Source organism: Corvus moneduloides, chromosome 19 (assembly GCF_009650955.1).
Source record: "Corvus moneduloides isolate bCorMon1 chromosome 19, bCorMon1.pri, whole genome shotgun sequence".
In the NCBI taxonomy this organism is placed as follows: domain Eukaryota; kingdom Metazoa; phylum Chordata; class Aves; order Passeriformes; family Corvidae; genus Corvus; species Corvus moneduloides.
In genome coordinates, this window is record NC_045494.1 from 6,522,254 (window position 1) to 6,544,068 (window position 21,815).

At 44.8% G+C, this 21,815-nt stretch overlaps 1 protein-coding gene across 3 annotated transcripts in view; it reads right to left on the bottom strand.

Moving 5' to 3' along the window:
* The window catches only part of ABCC3 (ATP binding cassette subfamily C member 3), a 46,770-nt gene extending 30,145 nt beyond the window's left edge, over positions 1 to 16,625 (bottom strand). Inside the window, exons 1-5 of one of the 3 annotated variants that reach the window (XM_032128816.1) lie at positions 16,514 to 16,620; positions 4,251 to 4,427; positions 3,267 to 3,392; positions 2,242 to 2,379; positions 459 to 584 (exon numbers count right to left, since the gene is read on the bottom strand). In XM_032128816.1, coding sequence (XP_031984707.1) covers positions 459 to 584; positions 2,242 to 2,379; positions 3,267 to 3,392; positions 4,251 to 4,427; positions 16,514 to 16,543 — 597 coding nt within the window. In that variant the 5' untranslated portion in view covers positions 16,544 to 16,620. Of the gene's footprint in view, positions 1 to 458; positions 585 to 2,241; positions 2,380 to 3,266; positions 3,393 to 4,250; positions 4,428 to 16,513 lie in introns of all 3 variants that reach the window. The other 2 variants (XM_032128817.1, XM_032128819.1) reach the window with 2 other exon arrangements.
* Positions 16,626 to 21,815: the final 5,190 nt, after the last annotated feature.

Below are 21,815 nucleotides of genomic sequence, written 5' to 3' on the forward strand. Positions count from 1 at the left end.
ATTTAACCTGTGACACCACTAATATCTTCTGTTATTAATGTTTTTCTATATCTATTCTCAACATGTATAGAACTCATTTATTAGGACAAACCTCATGGACTTTCACTAACTCAAGATGAATGTTAAGCAAGCAGACCACTATATCCTAAAAAACCCTCTTGAAATAATTAATATTACACTTCAATGCTCATAAATGTAATTTACACTGCTGTGAAGCAGCAAGCAGGAGAACTGCTTTCACCACACAGCTTCAAGCCATTTCTGATGGCACAGATAATGGAAAAAGACTCCAAACCCCAGTATTCCTCTCCATACCCAGTGTTTTGTAAGAGGGTTACTAAGTACTGCCATGTCCATGACAATCCAAAGCTGCTTTCAATAACAAGTACTCTCAGTGGAACTCTCAAAACACCATATAGTTTGTAAAATCCAAATAAAGCAAAGAGAAAAATACTTACAGCATCTTTATTAACAGGGGAAAAAAATGGAGGCTTCTCTTTAAAAAACGACAGTATCAACTCGATGATTATCAAAGCAAAGTAGATGTAAAATGTGGTAAACCTGAACCTTTCATTTACATGGCCCTAGAAGGAAAAGAAACACTGTAAATGATTGTTTTTACTGCACTTCCAAGCTCCCCAGTACTCTCTCTCTCCTTTTTCACAGTTTCTTTTGGCAATTCTTTTCTTCCTCTACAGTTGAATACTACAAAGAAGATCCTAGCAGGAATTATCTCACAAAAGTATGCTCAGACTCTGACAAGTGCCTAAGAACATGCTTATCTCCAAGCTTTTCATTAAATTATGTCAAGTTCAAAGTGCTTATACATCTTCACTGCATGCAGACACCCTCTGGAATCAGGACTACATAACATCCTTTTAAATTACCTCTGGGGGTTCTTGCAAGATCACGTCTTAAGCATAGGAATTGTCAACCCAGATCAGAGAACATCCTTTTACTTTAACATCTTATCACTGACAAGCAGTGAGTGTTAAATACCTTCAGAAGAAGCTGCAGGAAAACCACTGCATTGCATAATAAGAGTTCCATCCGCTCTGGAGATATTTCCTTTCCTAATCATGAGTCTGCAGTTTACCTAAAACTTCTTGCTGTGAGGGTATATCCTTTATACAGCTCTTTCATGCCCTAATGTCATTCTGAACATTCTCATTGTTCACTTAAAATGTAAAAACCTTAAGTGCAAGAGAAGGAATATTTGGTTCTGGGCAGTCACAGGAGGAGAAGTGTTACCCAGACTTGTTCTAAGGCTCTGCACCCATAATTTCAAGATGATTATGTATTGAAACATTGATAGCCCAATATTTTTACTTATTAAAACTGCCTCTAAGTGGTGTTTGAAATGGTCTCACCAGATTGCAGCTATTATCTGACAAAGTTCTGCCCAGGCTCTCATTTAAGGTTTAATTCAATTGCCACTGGAATATTTATAACAGCCTGCTACAGGAAAATCCTTGCTAACAGGATAATGCTGCTAATATTACAAAGAAGCAAGAATAAAAACAAGGAATCACCAAACAGAATCAACACTGATTTCACTGAGGAGAAGCAATCACCTTAATGTTTTCCAAGCACTCTTTTTCTCTCCCAGCCTTTGATGATCTAATCACTGGAGCAATCTGCCTTGCCCTACTTAGTGAATTTGTTTCTGGGAAAAACTTAACAAGTTTCTTACTGTGGGAGAACCTGCTATGTTTTCAAACAGCAATCATAACAGCCCAGGTTTCTTTCCCTCCAACTTTCTGTTCTCTATTCCCAGCCCCAGTGGAGTCAGAACGCTGTCCTCAGCCCATCAGGCACTGACACCAGGAAGCCCATGGAGCTGCCTAATGTGGCCAAGCTGCCTAAGCAAAAAGGAACCATACATATTAAAATGTGTCCTCTCTGATTACTACCCATCCCCATTTAAGCAGGGGGGATGAGATTTAAAAAAAGACAGGAGTCTGTTCCCATATACACAGTGTTGGTATTGCTCTCTCATGTCTATCAGATTTCCAGTATAGCTCTGGGCTAAGCAAAATCTGCTTTTTGACACTGCCTGAGAAATCCAGTTCCCTTCTAGTTACGAAAGTCTGAGTCAAGGCAACAGAACCAAACTCCTTTTTCTCTCTGGCAAAACCTGGCTTCAGATCTGACTCCAGACTCGGGTGATTCATTCTTTTCACAGAGATGTGGATGGCTACATTTCCTGTTCTCCAAGTGCTAACAAAGATGGCTTGTTACCTGTGCTGTTGTAGTCATGATCTTTGACCGGAAAGGCCCCACTGCACAGAGCACAGACAAAAACCAGAAGATAATGAGCACTCCAGAGGACTGAATTCCTCTCAGCCTTTCGTACTGGATAAGCAGTGTAGCTAAGAGCTGTAAAAGTAAATACAGGAACACATGAACACAACCCCATCCCAGTACTCCCCCTCTTTGCACCCTCAGATGGCAGCTCCTAGAGCCACCATCGACTGGAAGGATACCAGAGCAGCAGGACCTCTCTGAAATGAGCCCCATCATGACTTCACAGAGGTCAATGGCAAAACCTCCATCATCTGAGAGCAGCAAATAACTGTGAAATAATTTGTTTTGCTGTTTTCAGAGCCTCATCTACAGAATTCAATTTTTAAGCCTTTGCACGTAGGGCTAGGAACAGTTAAATATTAGCTACATTTTAAACAAATGTAGGGACTGTCATTTCTCCAATCCAGATGGACCATCATGACTTGTCTAGAAAAAAAGATTAAAAAAAAAAAAAAAATTAACCAAGGGAATTAAAAAACTTAATGGGCAAATTTTACTGCTTTATTTTTCATACAACAGCCACAAGCCTGTTTGTCATCCTAGGCAAAGCCAACTTGTTTTGTTTAATGGAGGAACAGCCACCAGGTAATAGACACAGCTTTCCAAAGTCCGATACAGTACTGAACAATGCACAAGCCATGCTCCATCGTATCACTCTTTTGGCAAAGTCCTATTCAAATTCTCTCCAGAACTGGATCACAAGCCTGGAGAGATAGGTGAAAGCAGGCTGGAAGGCACCATTATAAATACTTTAATTTACACAGCTGAAAATCTACTTGAGAGAGAGATTTGTGACTCTGGCCTTTTTGGTAGCAAAATTTGCTTCAGTAATACAAATACTAATAATACAGTTAAAAGAAGTCCAGATAAGGCAATGAATGCAAAGGGGCTCTTCATCCTTCATCTGTCTAAAAGAAAGTTATTCCTACTGGTCATAGTGAACAGAAACAGCTACAAACCACGGTGATGCCAACGACCAGTGGAGTTACAAAATAGACTGGTGGAGGGGTTCTGTTTTGCAGGAGCTCATGGAAGGAGTAGAAGAGATCTGCCCAGCTCACGCACCACAGCAGGACACCAAACAGCTGAGAGGAGGCAAACAGAAACAGCATTTGGTAAACTCCTCTCCAGGGGCGGTCAGAGAGCTAAAAAAAGCCCATTCTGATTCACAGATTCCCAGCAAAACAAAGCTGTGTAAACACAATCACAGCACTGATCAGCTGCAGTCTGATGAACTGTCCCACTGCACTCAAACCAAGCATCTCATCTCAACTGCTTTCTGAGGGATTCTGCAATCACAACCAGTAAAAAGACTAACGTATTTTGCCTGGATTTTCCCCCCTACTTAGTTTTGATTGGAAACACAGGCAGCACCCAGAGTAAAGGCAGACATGCCCTGAAGCAGAAGCCTGGTATTTTTCTCCAGGAATAACCTGAGTTATTTAATGGCCTATGGAAAGTGACTTCTTTGCTTTTCTTAGACCCAGCCACTTACAGACCTGAGGGGCTGCTGACACCAGGAACCTTTTAAGCACAAGGTGCAGATGAAATCACGTTGCTATTGCATGGGGAGAGAAGCTTGAAAAACCCCTTCTCAAGCTTACTTTCACAAAGAAGTAAAATTCCCACTAGATCTACCTTAAGGTCTTTGGTTTGCAGCTTTCAGTGGTTTAAACCTTAAGTAAGGCTGAAGCAGTGCAGTTTTGGCTCACAAAGGGGGATTGCTCATGGCAGAGCAATCAATTCTTCTCTCTACCCAGAAAGGTGGGCTCCCAGGATGGACTTCCTCCCTCAGATATCTGTATGCACACTGTTTGTTCCTATGAGCAAGCTCTTCAATACGATAAATCGGAGGGAAATTTGTTTAAACCCTACTTCCTTGGATGCTGAGCTAATAAAAATGAACTCTACATGGCCCATGGGGCTCTGCAAAGAGCTCTCACCGTCTTGAACCTGCTCAGCACGGACAGCACGATGTACCCTCGTTTGTTGCGCTTCAGGTAGAGAAGGTAAAAGGGTAAAGCACTCCACAGGTAAATGCTGGGGATCCACGCCAGGATGGTGTTCTGGAAACATGGTGTTAGGTCTGGGTTATCCGTGTGTATTGTAAGGTTTGAATCCTGGAAGGGGGACGAGACACATTCATTAACAGAGAGGCAGAAGCGCTGCCAACTGGAACATCTGCTTGAATGAAGTTGTATTCAGATCCTGATGGAGTTAGCACACGGCCTGAGTAAGAGCTTTCCCAAAATACTTACCCCAAGCACTTGTGGTTAATCTGCTATAGTGAAAGGGCTAAGTACAGCTGTAAATACTGGGCAAAACCTAAAAGAAAAAGATTTGTGCCCTCCTGTATTTCAGAGCTGGACATGCATTCTGTAGCAGACAAACCCCTTGTGTTTCTGCCTTTGCTGAGGCTTAGTTACAGGTACTGATAACACCATGTTCCTCAGGCATTCCCAGCCTGGAGTGCCTCTGCTAAACAAAGCTCCTGAGGAAAAATCCTCCACTTGAGAACTCATCCAGCAAGAATGTCCAGCACTGGAGAAAATGATCAGATTTAGACCAACCTTATGCTGACCTGGGAAAATCCCCTCCACTTATGACTAACACTTTGTCCTTCTTACTTATATGCTTCCAACTTTAATTACTTCCCTATTGTAAACCAAGGCAAAAGAAATGTACTGAACATGCAGGCAGGAATCAGATTTTCTTGGAAACATTTCAAGGAATGCTTTCCAGCTGTAACCCTGGACACCACAAACCACATATGCACTTGTACCTAAAGATTTCAATGCACCACATGCAAACACAGTTCCACAAGCTCAGACTAAAACAGAACTTTCAGTATGGTAAAGGGCAACTTGGTTTTAATCAAACCTCCTGGAAATTCACAACTTGGATTTTACCATCTGATGCGTCATCTTAAGTGTGGTAGATAAAAACTTGCGGGGAATGTAAAATGACTTTGTTGTACTGTCATTAACAAGATGATGATAAAACTAAGATACCCGTGGTTCAAATATACTTTATCTCTAGATAAAGAACAATTTACTTAATTATTTTTGGGTCTGAGCTCTCAGCAGAAGGGTTTCAGTTACATTGAGCCACTTCTCATCCCTACTAAGTGACAGACTACTCTGAAAATCAATTCCTCAAAGTATTTCCGGTCCTTCTTGTGTTTACCAACACAAAAGAGACTGAATGTTGATTTTAGGAGAACTGAAGAGCCACAATCTGCAGAGAATCTTTCCATTTCAGTAATGATCCATCAGAAGACACATGCATCACTGAACCTGTCCACAAACACAGGAACGAGTTCGTTAAGTGTAACGAGGCTACAAAGCCTTAGCTGGGTGCAGGACGGTTTGGCTGAACTGTGACACATTTGTCACTCGGTGCTTCAGCTTTGGCAGCGGTGCAGGTTGGCACAAATCCACCAGCTCCACATCGGAACTGCGCCCTTTGCGCAGCTGGTGCCTCTCTAGCCAAGAAATGGCTTTTTTTGGAGGCACTCAGGCACCCAGCATGGGCCAGCAGAATAAAAACAGCCCCAATTACCTCAACAGGTTTGTCCAGACCTCGGGCAAGCGTCAGCCACAAATCAACAACACAGGGGCAATTACACAGCAATTCAAACACAAGATCAAAACCAAACCAAACTCCAGCCCCACATTTCTTCCAGCGAGCAGGTCTCTGGCACCAGAATGGATGATAACATTCAAAGAGCACCCATTTTTTGGCTCATCATCAAAAGATTTCAGCATCTCTAACATAATAAGCTCCTCTAGCAGCTACCCTGCCTGGGGCAGGAGATGTCCTGTAGAAGTTTGAAGCTCCTTAGTTCCCAAGTAGGAGCTTATCTACTCTCATTTATTCAACAAAATACTAATTTCCTCTTTAAATTACATGTGGTTTAGCAATGTCTTGAGCATGTTTGCAATTGTGTTCCTTTTGCTTATTGGAAAAAATCCTGGAAAAGGAAAGCAGAAGAAGAATAGCAATAACTGAAGCACAGAATAAAACAAAGACTCTGTTTAAGGGAAAAGTTATTGAGGGGAACCCCCCAGCCCCCCCACCTCCAGTTTTTAATTTAAACCTTTCCTATAAGACCAAAATGTCCAGGAATAGCTTTCTGTCTGACAGCAACCTAGAAACTGCCCCAGAAGTCCATTCACTTCTGAACTGAACACAAGCTGCCTATTGTATCCAAGACACAGACTACAGGGCTGCCAAGCCATTGGAAGGTTTTCATTTACTCTTATTTAAACAAGGCAAAGGGTTTGCATTTCTGAACATAAAAATGCAGCTGGCCAGAAAACAAAAATTCTGTCCTAAAAAAAAAAAAGTAAGATTTTGAGATTCAGTAGAATTATCCATGAGAATAAAAGTGGAACCTTTCCAAAATTATGTGAAACTACAGGAAGCAGCACCCACGTGATGGCCAACAAGAGCCTACTACTTCCACAGCACATGGGAACAGGGATGCGGGCTGAAGGAGAAACCTATGGCCAAGGTAACAGGACTGACTACTGGCTTCTTGGTGATGTTTTTCCAGGTCCAATTCCAATCTGGAAGAGATAAATAAGCTTTCCTGGAAGAGATGTTTCTATAAGGATCTGCTTCTGCTCTGAGAGCAGACTGTTCCCATCCTGAATAGAAGAGGGGTCCCTGTTAGAAGACAGAGTGCCTAAAACACTTAAGTAGTTGAATTCCATACAAATAACTTGCTCTCCCTGAGGCCAGGCTGGAGTGCATTAATGTTGCTATGTGTCGTGGGATAGAGTTCTTAAGTATTTATTTTTCTAAATACACTTCTATTTATTTTCTCCCTAGTAGCTGATACAGTGCTCTGTCTCTCTCTTTTTTGTTGTCTCTCTTTGCATTACAATTATATTATTATTATTATAATTATATTTTATTTCAATTATTAAACTGTTCTTGTCTCAACCCATGGAATTTACCTTTTTTCCACATCTTCTCCCATCCCAGCAGGGAAGTGGAAGGGATTAGTGAGCAGCTGCTGGCTTGGGTTAAACCATATATGATGGTATGTGCCATGCAGCAGGGACTCTACAATGAATTATTATTATTACTTTTCAATCAGGGAGTCTGCAAGCTGGGTTTCTTACCAAGCAGAATCAGTCTTCACGGAGCTGGAAGTTCCACTTTATGGCTTTATAAATCACCACACTGACAGTGTGTATTCCAACATCCACTCCAACCCTAAACAACTCATTTGGAGTCAGAATATGACACAAAGGCTCAATACAATCTCTCCTGACCACGCCAACTTTGTTACCTGTTGCTACATACCCTTCAGTGCAGCAGTAAAGTTACAGAACTCCACCCTGGAGAACAAATACAAGAAGCAACAGCTGGAGGGACACATCAGCTCTCGGCCTCCTGTCTTTAAGGCTCCTGCTTCAATCTGGCTTTGCCTTTCTGAACTCTGTCCTGAGAAACGGAGCAAATTGAAATGTTTCTTGAGTCCTATTCTGGTTGAGGATGAAAATACCCACCTTGGACTGTCTGGGTATAAAGATTTTCTTTGGACTTGCTGCTGAAAGAGACCTAACACACTGATGTTGGGGAGCACCCCTGTTCCTTGGCTTGTGGCTCTGTGCTCTCCTGAGAGCTACTCACCTTCCCCTGGACATCACAGCTCTGCCCTTCAGTGACAGCCCCCTGAAAACGCTCTGCAGGCAGCTCTGTGACCCAGGGCTGTGGTGACCCATCAACAGGCATCTCACAAGGGGAAGCACTCAGCAGCAAATGTTGGGAAACACAACTTTCTCCACAAAACTCATCCCAGAGAAACCACAAGAGCCAGCATGCCCATCCCAGCCAGCATTGCTGCCACCTCACTTACCCACAAGCAAGTGTTGAGGACAATAAGCTGTGACCTATTACTAATCCAGACTCCTCCGTGCTCTGTGGCTTCTCCTGACTGCCAAATGCAGCAGCATTCCCTTGGATGCAGGATCCTTGGATGCTGGAGGCTCTTCTGATGAGATGGAGCACTGCAGAAATCACCAGCCCGCTATACTGAACTCCCTGGGCACACGATTTACTTAATCCTCTAGTACTAAAATACAATGCAAACAGCCATGGGAAGAGATTAGAAATGCTTGTTACAGCTTCACAGCAGAAAAGGGGTCTCTTGGAGTCTAAAACTTACAAGTTAGTGGGGCTTTCTACTGATCAGTTAAGGGTATCATTGACAGGGGCCCTAGCCACAGCTTTCACTCACACCCATCACGCCAGTCTGTCTTTGGATAAACACAATTCTTGCATTAAGGGCCATCTGGACAGCAGGACTTGCATTTAAATGACCAGGTTTAAATACATGATCTTCAATTAAGGGAAGGTATTCAACAGGGGAAGCTCTGAGCAGCATTAAACCTGCTCTAACACTTAGTACTTTCTATTATGTTCTCCCCTCTGGAAAAGAATGTTGCTATTGAAAAAGCCATCCTTAAAACTAATAATGCCTTTAAAATAAATAGAAGTTCAGTGCCACGTATCTTGGGCTTCCTGCACATCATCCATTACAGCATTTAAAGAACAAACAGAAAGCCTAAACCTAGGCTGCAAAACAGGGACAGGGAAATTCCTGTCTGTCTGTTTCCCAAAATCCCCAGATGACATTATGGAGCCTGCTGAAAAAGACCAGCTGGAGTTTTGGTCTTGAGTTTAAGCCTAAATCAACTCCTACTCCACTACAGAAGCTTAAAATAAGGGTGCCTCACACTGGCTTTACCCAGCAGTAAAAATAATTGCTGATGCTGCAGTAATGTTCCTCAAACAGCAACAGAGAGCATCCCAACCCTAGAAAAGACTTACAGCATCTCTGCAGTGTCAAGCAGTTCTCTCCCTTAAAAGGATAACATTAATACACGCTTCTCTCTGAATTTCTACAGCTGCAGAAGAATGGTGAAAAGCACAGGAAACACAAACCCAACCTTTATCTGCTGGAAGGTGAAGGCCATTGGGCTGACGTCATTCACACCCTACCCAAGGCTAACACACACCCTATCAGTGATTCCGTGTCAGTTATCACTGGTTTGCATGTTATGTAAGATTAACAGTTACACTGGAAAGCTGGCCAGGAAGGCACACATCCAGTATGGAAGATAGGGAAGTGAATCAACATGGTACATAAACATGGCAACGGTTTTCTCGTGTAGAACAAATTGCTAGTGGGAATGGAAATGCAAAGCAGACTTTTCCTGCCCTTCTTTAGCCCTTAGGTCTGGTCAATACCCTGCCAGGGAGTTTCACTTGCACAGCCTGGGAAAAAAAAATAAATAAAAGGAAAAAAGTCTAAAGGAAAGGAAAGAAATAAAAAGGATCTTTCTCTTGGCTCTACCACACTGCCTCCTCCCAGGAATGAGAGTGGCTCTGAACTGCAACACTAAAAACTACTGAGGCTCAGTCTTAGCTACAGCACAGGCTTTACCTCAGCCTCTCCATGTCTCACCTCCCATTTCTACTTGTTGTCCATCTCCTCTGCTTGGTCCCTGTCAATAAACTCTTTGGGAGCAACTCTAATTGTCCTTTTAGAGCATAAATACCAGCAAGCACAGCTCCAGGCCTCCAGAAGAGCACCAGTTTCAAACGGGCTTTTCAGAGCACCATCACCCATTTACATTTCCAAAGGAACAGTGTCACCCTTACAGAAAGAGCTGGATGCTTCATTAATCCCCAGTGGCTGCTGCACCACTCAATTCTTCCTCATGTTTACAGAGCAACCTTTCCCCCACCTGGAAAGGGCAAGCAGAAACAACATTCTTCACTGCAGCAACACTGCTCAGAAAGAAGGCGGGGTTAAGGGACATAAGCATCTAGAGTTCTGCATGAACCACACAGTTAATAACCAGAAATGGTGTTTTTCTGTTTTACAAAGCACACTGCACCAGTTCTCTACATAAGTGAAGGACACTGGGCAGGATGCTGAACTTTCTTTCCCAGCAGCAAAAGGATCTTTAGTGGCTTATTTTATGGGATGAAATAGGCGTGGCACAAGACCAGAGCCTATTGAATTATTTTATGATCGTGGAGTAACTTGTCAGAGGTTTTTGCTCGAGCTGAAGTTTCATGATACAAATGCTACCAACCACGCCTTGCACTTGAGAACTGCAACTAGATATCAGTACTAGACAGTAATTTCCTTTTTTATTCTCCTCTTAGGTTTTGAGTTTTAAGATGAAAAGTTCAGAGCTTCTTTGCTGTCAGATACAAAAATAAGACAGGATGAAAAAAAGGCAGATTCATATCCCCACAGCCACAGGAGCCCAGGTAATGGAGCTTTCAGAAAAGCACCTGTAGCCTCAGGGAGATAGTGAAGGAGACCACACACTATATATGGATCTAAGACAACATACACCTAAAGTAAAAGTAAAATCCATCTACTTCAGTTGTTTCAGTTATGCTCAGTCCTCTTGCTTGGACAGAGGGACATTTTTGACTTGTGGAGGAGAGGGCATGGTGCAAACATACAAGTAAAAATGCTCAAGAATCAAAAGCAGGATTGACAAGAAAATAAAACAGGATTGTTCCTACACAAGGAAGTTCCCAACTGTCTTGTAAAATTGACCAAAGCTATGCACTGTTGGGGAGAAAACTTCCTGTTAATGGCATCACTGAAGGCTTTTCCTATGGTCTTGTGCAAGCACCAATAAAAGAGTGGGGTGCCCTGTTGCAGACCAGTGTGATAATGGCTGTGGGGGGGAATATCCTTGATTTAAGCCATCCCATCTCCTTTCAGTTAAAGGAATTGGGTTAATTCAAGGATCATCACAAATGTAACTCAATTAAAGAGATAGGAACAGCTCAAACGGCTGCGAATGAGACAGTCCCACTGTAGCTCCATTTTAAGCCAGCCCATCCAGTTGGGCTGCTGTATACTAAAAATAAAAAGGACTGTCACAAAAAAATTGCCATCAGTCCTGCTCTGAGAGCAGTTGGAGGATATTCTGGAATAAAAATCATTCTAATGGGAGGAAGAGGAGAGAATTTTTCTTTTAATCGCACAAATGTCAAACGCATTATCAGAAAGCTTCAGAAAGAAAAAAGACATTATTATTTCTGAAACAACTCCCATGAAACAGTTTCTCTTCTCCATCTCCTTTATTCTGTTCTAATTCAGGGCTTTATGACACTGGCACATGACATTCCTGTAAATGACCTAAATTTTACTGCATTGACTTCACCACTCACACTGCCACAAGATTAGCACAGGGACAAGGTGCCAGCTCACACACGCCCAGCATGGAATCAGGGCTGTTGGTTGTACAAAAGCATGGGCACGTTCCTGGGAATATCTCTGGCTGCTGGCCATTCTGCTCTCCTCCAGCTCAGCCAAGGAACTTGCAACTGGATAATGGCCCATCACAGCCACGGTGGGATCAGGAGCCAAATCGAGCATGAGCTTACTGGGAAAAATCAAAGATCTCATTTAACAGGTTTTTCAAAAGAATTTTTTTTAAATTAAATTTTAAACACTAATAGTCTCCTTATTTTAATACATTTCAAATTTGCACATGTTGAAAGGATTATCTCTCCCGTGACACAGCAATTTGCCTACCAGGTAGGTGAAGCCCATCTCAAAACGCTTTATATTCCTAAGCACAGCGATTAAATTTTAGCTTCATTTTAAGGAACTTCTCATGTGACTTGGATTTAGTTCCAGCATAATTTCTTTTCAGGAGGCAAACTTTATAGCATTCCAAAGTCCCAGACACCACAGCTACCAGCTGTGTCACACAAGCTAAAATGGCCCAGGGAGGAACAGTTGTGTTGAAAGCTGAAGAGTTTCATTAATTGACACCATCACTAAAGGACTCACTTCCTACTAGCAGCTTTCACTGGTATCAAGTTTTGCTCACAGCTCTCAAATCCAGACTTTGTCTTTCCCAAAGACTGTCAAATCCAGGCTATTTGACTATACAGTCTTGCCATTTACACACAGATGAATGGTATCAGACCCTGGCTAATACTCCAAATCCAATGCTAAGTATTTATATTTATACTGCTCCTGACATTGAGGATTTGTGGCCCAAATCCATCAGCAACAGCTTCCATTCAATTCATGTCAAGAATCTGAAAATCTTGGAGAATTTGAGCTTGAGTACTTAATTGCTTTTAAGTTCAGGATGTTGCCAACCCACCTACCCTTTGAGAGCACATAACTTCACAGATTTGATGTCTGAAGGGACTGTTACAGTCACCTAGTTTGATCTCCCATGTAATATGAGAAAGAACAGAGGTACCTGATGCAGTTATTTGTGAAGAGATTTATAGGAGTGGGACTCAGCTGAAGTTGGACACAGTTAACAAAGATTATGTGGAGATCTGCATCATGTTTAAATATCTAGAAACACTGAACATTCTGTGTTTAGCACAGGGTGGCAGAAGGGGAAGCTAAAATATAAACAACAGCCAGTCTGGACCATACCACCCCACTGCAGGATCCTTCCTTGGCAGTGATCTCCTACCACCTTCTGCTTCACTCATCCTCTGCTGGCACTGATTTAGCTGAAAATAATGGAATTGTTAAAATTGAATGTTTTATTATTAAACCACATAAGTTGTGGAGGGGTTTAAATAGACTTTGTACACATGCTACAAGCGGTACACTATTCGTCATCTTCCTTGGAAGAAATATTTCTGCCTTACTACAGCTATCCTGAGTCACTTCAACTACAAGAAATTTAAGCATGATACAGCAAAAGAAGAAGTTATGCAGAGGGGAAACTTGTGGCACTTTGAACCAGCAGAGCAGGAGAATGCATTTCCAGAGAGCAGCATGACTTTTAGTCCAAATCTACCAAAATTTGACAGAATGACTCAAGGTGAAGGAATACCCATAAACTTAAAGGTTAAAGGGGTGCTTTGTACAGGACTATCACCAAGCCAAGACTGAGGTATTGTTTACTCTTGAGAGTTGCTGCAACTTCCTGCTGGATTACTCAAGAGCCTCTGGATGAAGAAGGAGCCAGCACTCCACGTGGGATGGGGAAAAAACAAGACCTCTATCAGGATACCAAGACACAGGGCGGGCAAGGAAACCGAGCTGTCAGCTGAGCAGGATCGAAAGGAACTGAGAAATTGTGGCCTCCCCTTTGAAATGTTCTATCACTTGTTCTCTCATTCCCCATTTATGCTGTTAAAAAAACCACACTACCCAAAACACAAGCTGCTGGTTAAGCCCAGGCACTGTGCCTGTCTGCAGACCAAGGCATTTATTTGCCCCTCATCCCAACATTACCCAACAGCAGTGCTGAGCACCCAGTGTTTTAATCTCACAGCAGCCCCTGAGCCATTTCTTACTCAGAGAGGTTGAGCTGCAGAAAGACAAGGTCTCTCTCCACTGGAACAGAATTTGGTTTTTCCCAAGTTTGTGCTCTTTAATCACTAGGCTGAAACACTTGTGCAGCAAACATTCCCCAGGAGATCACTTTGCTCTGGACTCAGAGGCCACTCACGTTTTACTACAGTGGAGAACACAAGCAACAAAAAAGTGATAATTCACCAGTATCTGCTTCTCTAAACAGAGACTGTGGGCCACGTTAATTGGCACACCTATTTAGCACTCTTACTATCACACAGCAAATATGTGACACAATAAATAGGAGGTCATTATGGGCACTGGTGAAGAACACACCTAAGGCCTGCCTTGTGTGGGCCTGTGCTGTCACATTCATCTCCTCCCCAAAGGCATTCAGCACTGCTAGGAGATATTAACAGCTGAAGAAGACAGTACGATTCCAAGTGTTCAGATGAAGAGATTGTTCATACTGCGTTATGAAAACATAATATTCTGGTTGTTCCTCTTTTATGTATAAATAACCTACATTTGCATTGGCAATTTGCTGATTCCACGTTCAACAGGTAAAGCAGTAGCTGGAAGCCAAAAGCTTTTACAGATTTCTAATGGGATCTACAGTGTTCCCTTTCATTTCTTATTTCTGAAATGGGTTGAACAGGAAATTATTTTGCCTCTTCAAAAAAACCACAAAAAATGCAACCAGCAAAATTTCCAGCAAATTTCCCCACCCTGAATCAGAGTGAGGAGTTGAAACCTTAAAACTTTTGATAAGTCAAAAAAATCCAAGATAAATAAATTATCTGTTAAAGTTTATATATTTCAAGATAAACATTTTCATGAGCTAATTCTGAACTATTTTGGTTTTTTTCTGATTCCCTTTTAACAGAAGAGTATTGTAGTTGATTTAAACTCCAAAACAAAGAGCTGTTTAAATTGGACAGTATGTTTCCTTTCACTCTAAACAGTTTTAAAACTGACACCAATATGACGTTCAGCTTCTAAAAATATCTAGATTTTGACAAAAAATGGGGAGTCTAAGTTCATCAGCTAATGAAAAAGTGAACATTAATATCGGTTCACATTTGATCGAGTTCTTGTTCTGAACTGCAAAGCTGGATGTCATTCATTAGTTTGGTGCACAGGCTGGGAACTGCCTTTCACCTGGTTCTCCCTTCTTCAAATGCAGCAAGAGAAACCCCAACTTTTGTGGGAAGATTTCAAACAGAAGCATCTACCTACATTTTCTTACGGAACAACACATTTGCAGAGCAAATAATTTCAAGGTGACTGTCATCTACCTGGTCATCACTTAAAATATCCCATAAAATCAGTGCACCGAGTACACTCCTGCTGACAAAAAATACTGCCAAAAATAGGGTGATCACTGAGTTCAACCTGCTGGTCATGGAGTCACAGTCTTACATTTCACAGAGTTGTTGAGTACCATTATTTAAAACAATTAAACAGATGGAAAGTTTTTTCTGACCCTAAGCAACCGTGGAAGAAAGAAAACAGGTCCACAGAGAGCAGCACAGAGAGCACCATGCTGGTGCTGGAGTATAACACTACAGCATAAAGTACATAATGATGCACTTACTTCATACTTCAAACCAGGAAAACCGTCTGGATATTTACATTAACGTATCAATAAACTGCTACAAGAGTTGTTGCACTACCAGCCTTCCTTGAGAAGCTAAGACCTGCTTCTGGAGGCAGCCAATAGACCAGGGCCCGATGTCGATCTGTTCGTGCTTGCTCCTGTCCTACAAGTGTTTATGGTAGAAATAATACACAAAAATACTTGTTTGAGCAAGCTTATCTTCCAGCTGCTGTGGCAGAGAGAGTGCAGAGTGCTTGGAAATGAAATACAAACAAAGAAATGTAACCAAGGGGCTTGGGAGCCAAACTCCTCTTTTAAATAGTAATATTGGGAGAGATATTGAAAGATAATTGGTTATCTGAGGATGGAACTCAGCATAAAGTGCTCGGTGCCAACTGCTTGTGCTGTCCTGTAGCAGCTTTCCAGGAGTGATGCAACTTCAGACATTCCTTTTCATCCCGGCTCCTCATTTGAAAAAAAATCCCCTCTGAGCTAAAGCAGCGTAAAAGAAAGGGACACACAAAAACTGAGTCATTGGGGGGGCAGTTCCAGATTGACCATAGGTGCTCACATCCCCATGGCTTCGCATGGTCTGAGTGCCTGCCTACCCAGCAGAGAGGCAAACAGCACGCTGTACCTTGGGGGAACCCAGCAGCAGCACTTACACACTCTCACCATCAGAGCAGACCGCGGCAGCAATTTCCAAACTTTTGTGCTTACAAACCCAGTGCCCGGTGCGATCAGCCTTCCCAAAGGGCTGAGGGCTCCAAGTCCTAACAGAAGTCACCGCAATCCTTGCGGCTGGTGACTACCCCCGGCTGCCACGAACCCATCCCTCTTTTAGCAGTAACAAAGCACTGAACGGGGAACACTGTGCCAGCCATGGGAGTGACTCCGAAGAGCAGAACACGCGCTAAAACAGAAAGGAACGGCCTCGGGTTCATCAGTGTGAGGTCCAGAGGCGGACTGTGCTGGGAGAGCTGCATCCCCCGCGGGATGCTCTGTGGGGGCGGTCTTGGCTCTGGTGTGGAGATGCTGAAGGGCGAAGAGAGCGGCCCTTCTGCTGCTCTGCCCGAGCGGAGGCACCGCACCGCCGGCTCTGGGACGGCCCCGCGACCGAGGGACGGTGCCGCCCAGCCCCTCGGCAGCCGCAGGACCGGGCTGCCCGTGCCCGCTGCGGCCCGGCCCGGCCAACACACGGGAAGCCCCGGGCGGAGCGGGCACGGCGCTGCCCCGGCCCCTCCGCGGGGCGGGACGGGGAGGGAGAAGCTTACCCAGAAGCGGGACCCGCAGAAAGCCTCCATGGCGGCGGCAGGGGCGCAGAGCTGCGGCCGGCGCACCCCGGGCACCGGGCGGGGGTAGGAGCCGGTTCCTTCCCCGCTGGGCGGGCCGGGGGCGGGGGCGGCGGGGCCGGCACGCCCCGTCCCACCCTCCCCGCAGGCGGCGGGAGGAGCCCGCACCGCCCCTGCCCACGCCCCTCGGGCCGGGGGAGCCCGACAGACGGGCCAAGGTCTGCCCTGGGCGGTGGCGGGGCTCGCTCTGAGGCGGGGCTGGCTTTCATCTGCTCCTGAGCCTGGGCGCCTCACGCCGTGGGTGACATTCCGGGCCCCCAGCTCAGCGTGACCTGCTGAGACAGCCGCACCCCTGCTCGTGGAGGGGGGCTTTGGTGGTACCCACGCGTCAAGAAGAAGCTGTGGAAACCCCCATCCCTGGAAGTGTTCAAGGCGAGGTTGGACGGGGCCCTGAGCAGCTTGATCTATTGAGTGAAATCTCTGCCCGTGGCAGAGGGTTGGAGTGACATGATTTTAAGGTCCTTCCCAAGCAAAATCATTCTATGATTCAAGTGAAGGTTGTGCTGAGGAGTGCACAGAGCTGGGCTGCCTGCTGGCTTTGGGCTTAACGTGTCCATCCATCCAGACCACTCAGGATAATGTTAACATCATGGAGAGGCTCCTTGTCTCCCCTTCAAAGTGCTGTGGAGTGTGATTTCCCCAGCAGGACTTAAGTGGGCATCATATCGCTTCTCCATCCACCTACAGCCTCTTTCTTGATTGCTTCTGCTGTAGACATGTGATTAAACCCATGGCATAGATCCATTTTCAAAAGCCTTCAGTCAATATTTTTTTGTGATTATATGTAACTAAAAGGTTTCATAGTGTAGCACGTTGGACACAATCTGGATTTCACCTCCCCGTGATGCAGAAGCACTGTTTGCTTTCCTCTTTATTAGGACTTCTATGGTATTACTGACCTTCCTACACCTGCTGTTTGTTCACCCACTTGCTGCAGCATCTGGTTCAATTAACATTATCTCACGCAAAGTAACCCTGCTGCCACAAATCAGTACTTTAGGGGTCTGAGTTTCTTTCCTTCCTGTAACATGAGGAGCCCTCAGTTAGAAGGGTGTGGTCAAAAATGTTCACCAGAACAAAAAGGAGTAGAGTAGAATCATAAATCAGAGAATCACAGAAACATAAATCAGAGAATCAGAGAATCACAGAATGGTTTGAGTTGGAAGGGAACTTAAAGCTCATCTAGTTCCAACCCTCTGCCGTGGGCAGGGATGCCACCCACCTGATCAGGTTGCTTAGGTCTCCTGGTCTTGAACACTTCCAGGGATGGGGCATACACAGCTTCTCTGGGCAACCTGTTCCAGTGCCTCAGGGAAGAGCAGTGCTGCTGTGTCCCAAAAATACGTAATCCCTAACAAAAGTATTCTGCTTTTACGGGGACAGTTTCCCACCCAAAGTACTATCAGAGAAAGCCACGAGTACTGCTGAGAATTTACCTCAGACATTTACTATAACCTGGCTAAAGGTGTGCTGTTCTCATTAGTGCGGGAAGATAAGCTCTTGCCCAAGATAAGGTTCTCGGGTGATTGCCTACAAGATCTGAAATGTCAGACTGAGCCAGGCTAATCAACACAATCACGTTGCAACCCTCTGGAGGAAACACCAGAGAAGCCCTTGCCAACTGGTGAAGGAGATTTTCTAAGGACACAGTGGGTTGGCATTGCAAGTCTTACAATAAAACTTTTGTTCAGTGGAAATTGCACTGCAATAAAAGTTTTAAGAAAACTCAGAAATAGCTGGGAGTTAGTCCGTTATGGCTCTTTAAATCTCCGGAAACAACCTGTAAGAGCAGCTGCTTCAAGAGAAGTGCTGAGAATTTGATGTCTCCTGACACATAGACGTGCTCCACTGGGTTTCTTGCACCAAGGAGCAAGATTTGGTGCAGTTTGAGAATGTGCTCAAAATTAAGGCCAGCTCTGACATTATGAGATGTCACAGATACAGAGGCATGTCACAAACAGCTACTGTAGGCTGTGTGTACAGGAGGGGAGAGGTTTATTTTATCAGTGTGCTGCACAGTCCAACTGACATGTGAATTAATTCCTGATTAAATTATTGACTTTGGTGATTCTATTGAACCTCATGTTTTTTCCACCATATCTATAGAGGAAGGTCCTGAATTAGGGTATTTGCCTTGGTCTCACAAGACTCTAAAGTAAGGAGCCCAAAATAATTCTGCCACTTCTTTCATGTTCCTAATTAATGGTGGACAGCTTCTGCTGTCAGTAGCAGTTCATGCCATTAAGGAGGGATGGTAGTGATGAGTGGGTGCCAGCTGGGGTGCTGGCTCCCCTTGCATCCATCCCTCCTGAGCTTGACGGTAGCCACTGGGCAGCCTGGACCTCACAGCAGACACTGTGACTTGCACTGGCTTTGCGCTGACTTCCATGTACTGTCTGGCAAAGCAGACAAGCGGAGAGGGAAAAATCAAAGGCAGGAATGAAGGAAGTAACTTCTCAGACAGACAAGATGGAGGAGGAAGCTTAAAAGCTCCTGGGAAGGGCCATGGTAAAGGATTCTACTGAAACTGGTGCAAAGCAGAGCCTGAAGCACTATCATGGGCAGCTCACTTTTGTCCTGCTTCCTTTTAATGATGGGAACAGAGATGGAGGTACCTAGAATGTGTCATTATTCCTGTGATGTTTCCTGCAGGCTGGCTCTGCAGGAAAATGAAATGGCACCTTTGGTGCAAATGTCAGGGAGTCATGAACTCCCCTTCTCTCACCGGACATTTATTCTTTACTCCGGGGAGTGGCAAGATCTGATCTGGATCCATTCAGCAATAAGGGACTTTTCACCTGCTAACACTTTGAGCAGGTCAAGCCACAGCAATCAGGAAGCACCTCCAGGCACAACAGGGCCATGCAGCAGAGCCTGGATATCAACTGGAACGATTGACTGGGGCAGGACAGGAGGTAACGTGAGGGAGAAGCTGTTTGTGTAAGCACGGTGCCAGGTACGAGGCAGGCTGCTTTCCATGTCACACCTCATGCTAATTCTCAAAGCATTAACAGCAGGATGAAGTGTGGCTGACTCCTGAAGAGATCTGTATAAAGAAGCACATTCAGAGCTGAGGGCTGGGGATGGCTTGAGCATGTGCAGCTCTGGAAGTTGCAGTTTTAGGGTTAGTTTACTATAAATATCACCTTCTTTCTCTGCTTGGAACAGCAGAGGCTCAGCTTCCTTTCCAAGACTCACAGAGGTGTCATATTTTACGGATGGTAAGAAGAGGAGCCTGCCAAAGAGGGTGCATTTACAGCAAGGCCCCATACATTTACTTCATAAAAAAAGGGGGACAGCTTGTTTTAACATGCATAAGATGGGAACTTGTAACAAACTCTGCTTAAAGTTAACACTGAATGAGGAGCAGCAGACTTGGGCTTTCTTCTCAATGCTGTTGCAAATACGTGCATCTCCCTTCTTGCAGGAAAGAATTTACTTTCCTCATTTCTGGAACATGCAATGAGCAGTTCAGAAGTCCCATGATAAAACAGATGAGGGAGGGGGCTGGGAATTTGCAGCCCCAGGTTTTACTCACTGCAGTGCTTTTAGGCACATACCGGCTACATGGCTTTGTAGGAGTGGAAGGCAAGATTCCCTGACTGGAAGTAAAAAGGTGGGGCAGTTCCCTGGAAAGCCAGCACAGGGAACTTGGGTCCACACTGCATTTGGCCTGGAGCTGCACTGTAAGGCCAGTCATGCTGCAGGCTGAGGTGGGGGTCACATAGTTCATCAAGTCTCTATGAAAGGAGAAAATGGTGTTTGTATGACTCCTCCAGGACACCATGTGTAATACCAACCTCCCCTGCTCCATGAGTGCTCCTGCACTTCATACTGAGAGCAATGAGCAGGAGAAGAATCTAGACATGCTAAGAACTGCCAAGATCACCCCAAAGTGATCCTGGAGCTGCTACAGCTGTGAGCAGCTGAACTTTAAATTCACTGGGTGTCTCTCTTACCTGTTAGATAATTCCACAGACATGCTCTCAGGTGCCTACAGAGGTTAGCAGAAGCCATGGCAGGTGTAACACAGCCTGGCTTGTGGGTGGCTTTGCTGCAGGTGGAGCTCAGAGTGATGGACAAACAGCCACAGACAAGCAGCACATGGCACTTGAGCCTTCTGGAGCTCAGATCCAAACTATCCTACTTCAGCCCCTGACACAATTGTCACAACTTATCCTCTCCCTCCCCCAACTCCTCGGCCACCGTGCAAACCCCTCCTACTTTTAATGGGCTCAAGCTGTTTGGGATATCACCACAAAATGGGCACAAAGTGGTTGCATAAATACAAACACCTGGTCCTGCTTTGTTTGAACAAACGTGGAGTTGTCACCAGCCCTTGGCCACACTGAGCTTGTGGCACGTGGCAGAGCAGTTCTGTGCTGCCTTTGCAGGTGTCAGCATGGCACATGCTGTCCACTTCAGTGCATATTCTTTGTAGAATGACTCCTATGCTCACTTCTTCCTGGTTTCCCCCGAAACAGCTGGATTCTGCTTTATTTTTTCACAAAATAACTGTTAGCACAGTAAGTAATTAAGTGGTTTAGTCATTCTTTCCCAGCTGGAGCTGCCGGGGTCTTTGGCTGCCTTATTTATAGTATTAAATAGATATGGAAAGATAATCTATTCAGGACCTCTGAAAGCTTGCCAATTATGGCATCCAGGGACTCAAGCAATAATAGAAAACACTAGAGGATGCTGCAGGATTATAGTAGCGTGTTGTACACGTAACTAAGGCATTGAATACAACATGTAAAAACCAACTTAAGGTCCAATCACCCTCAATCGTGAAAATGCCAGCGAGGCTCTCGCTGGTGACCACACCAAAGCAAACAGGAACAGCAGGTTTCGGGGACCTCAGGTGCAGCCTAAGCTCGTGCTCACGGATCTCCCAGCGGAACTTCCCACTTCGTGGCATTGCCATCTAGTGACAGGCACCCAGCCTGCGCCCGGCGAACCCGCAGCCGCTGCGCGATGGCACAGGATCGGGCTGATCCTCCTCCTCCTCCTCCTCCCTGCCCGCTGGGCCGAGCAGAGGCGAAACAACGCTCTGGAGCTCACAGGCTGTGCATGGACCGGAGCTGCTGTGAGCGCACAGCCCCGCAGGGGACCTGCGCCGTGCTGTACATGTGCTTAAAAGGATGTGCGGGGACAAGCACTCCTCTCGGGTGCTGCCACAGCCTCTGAGATGCCAGAGAGCCCCAGGATTGTCCCTGGATGGGTC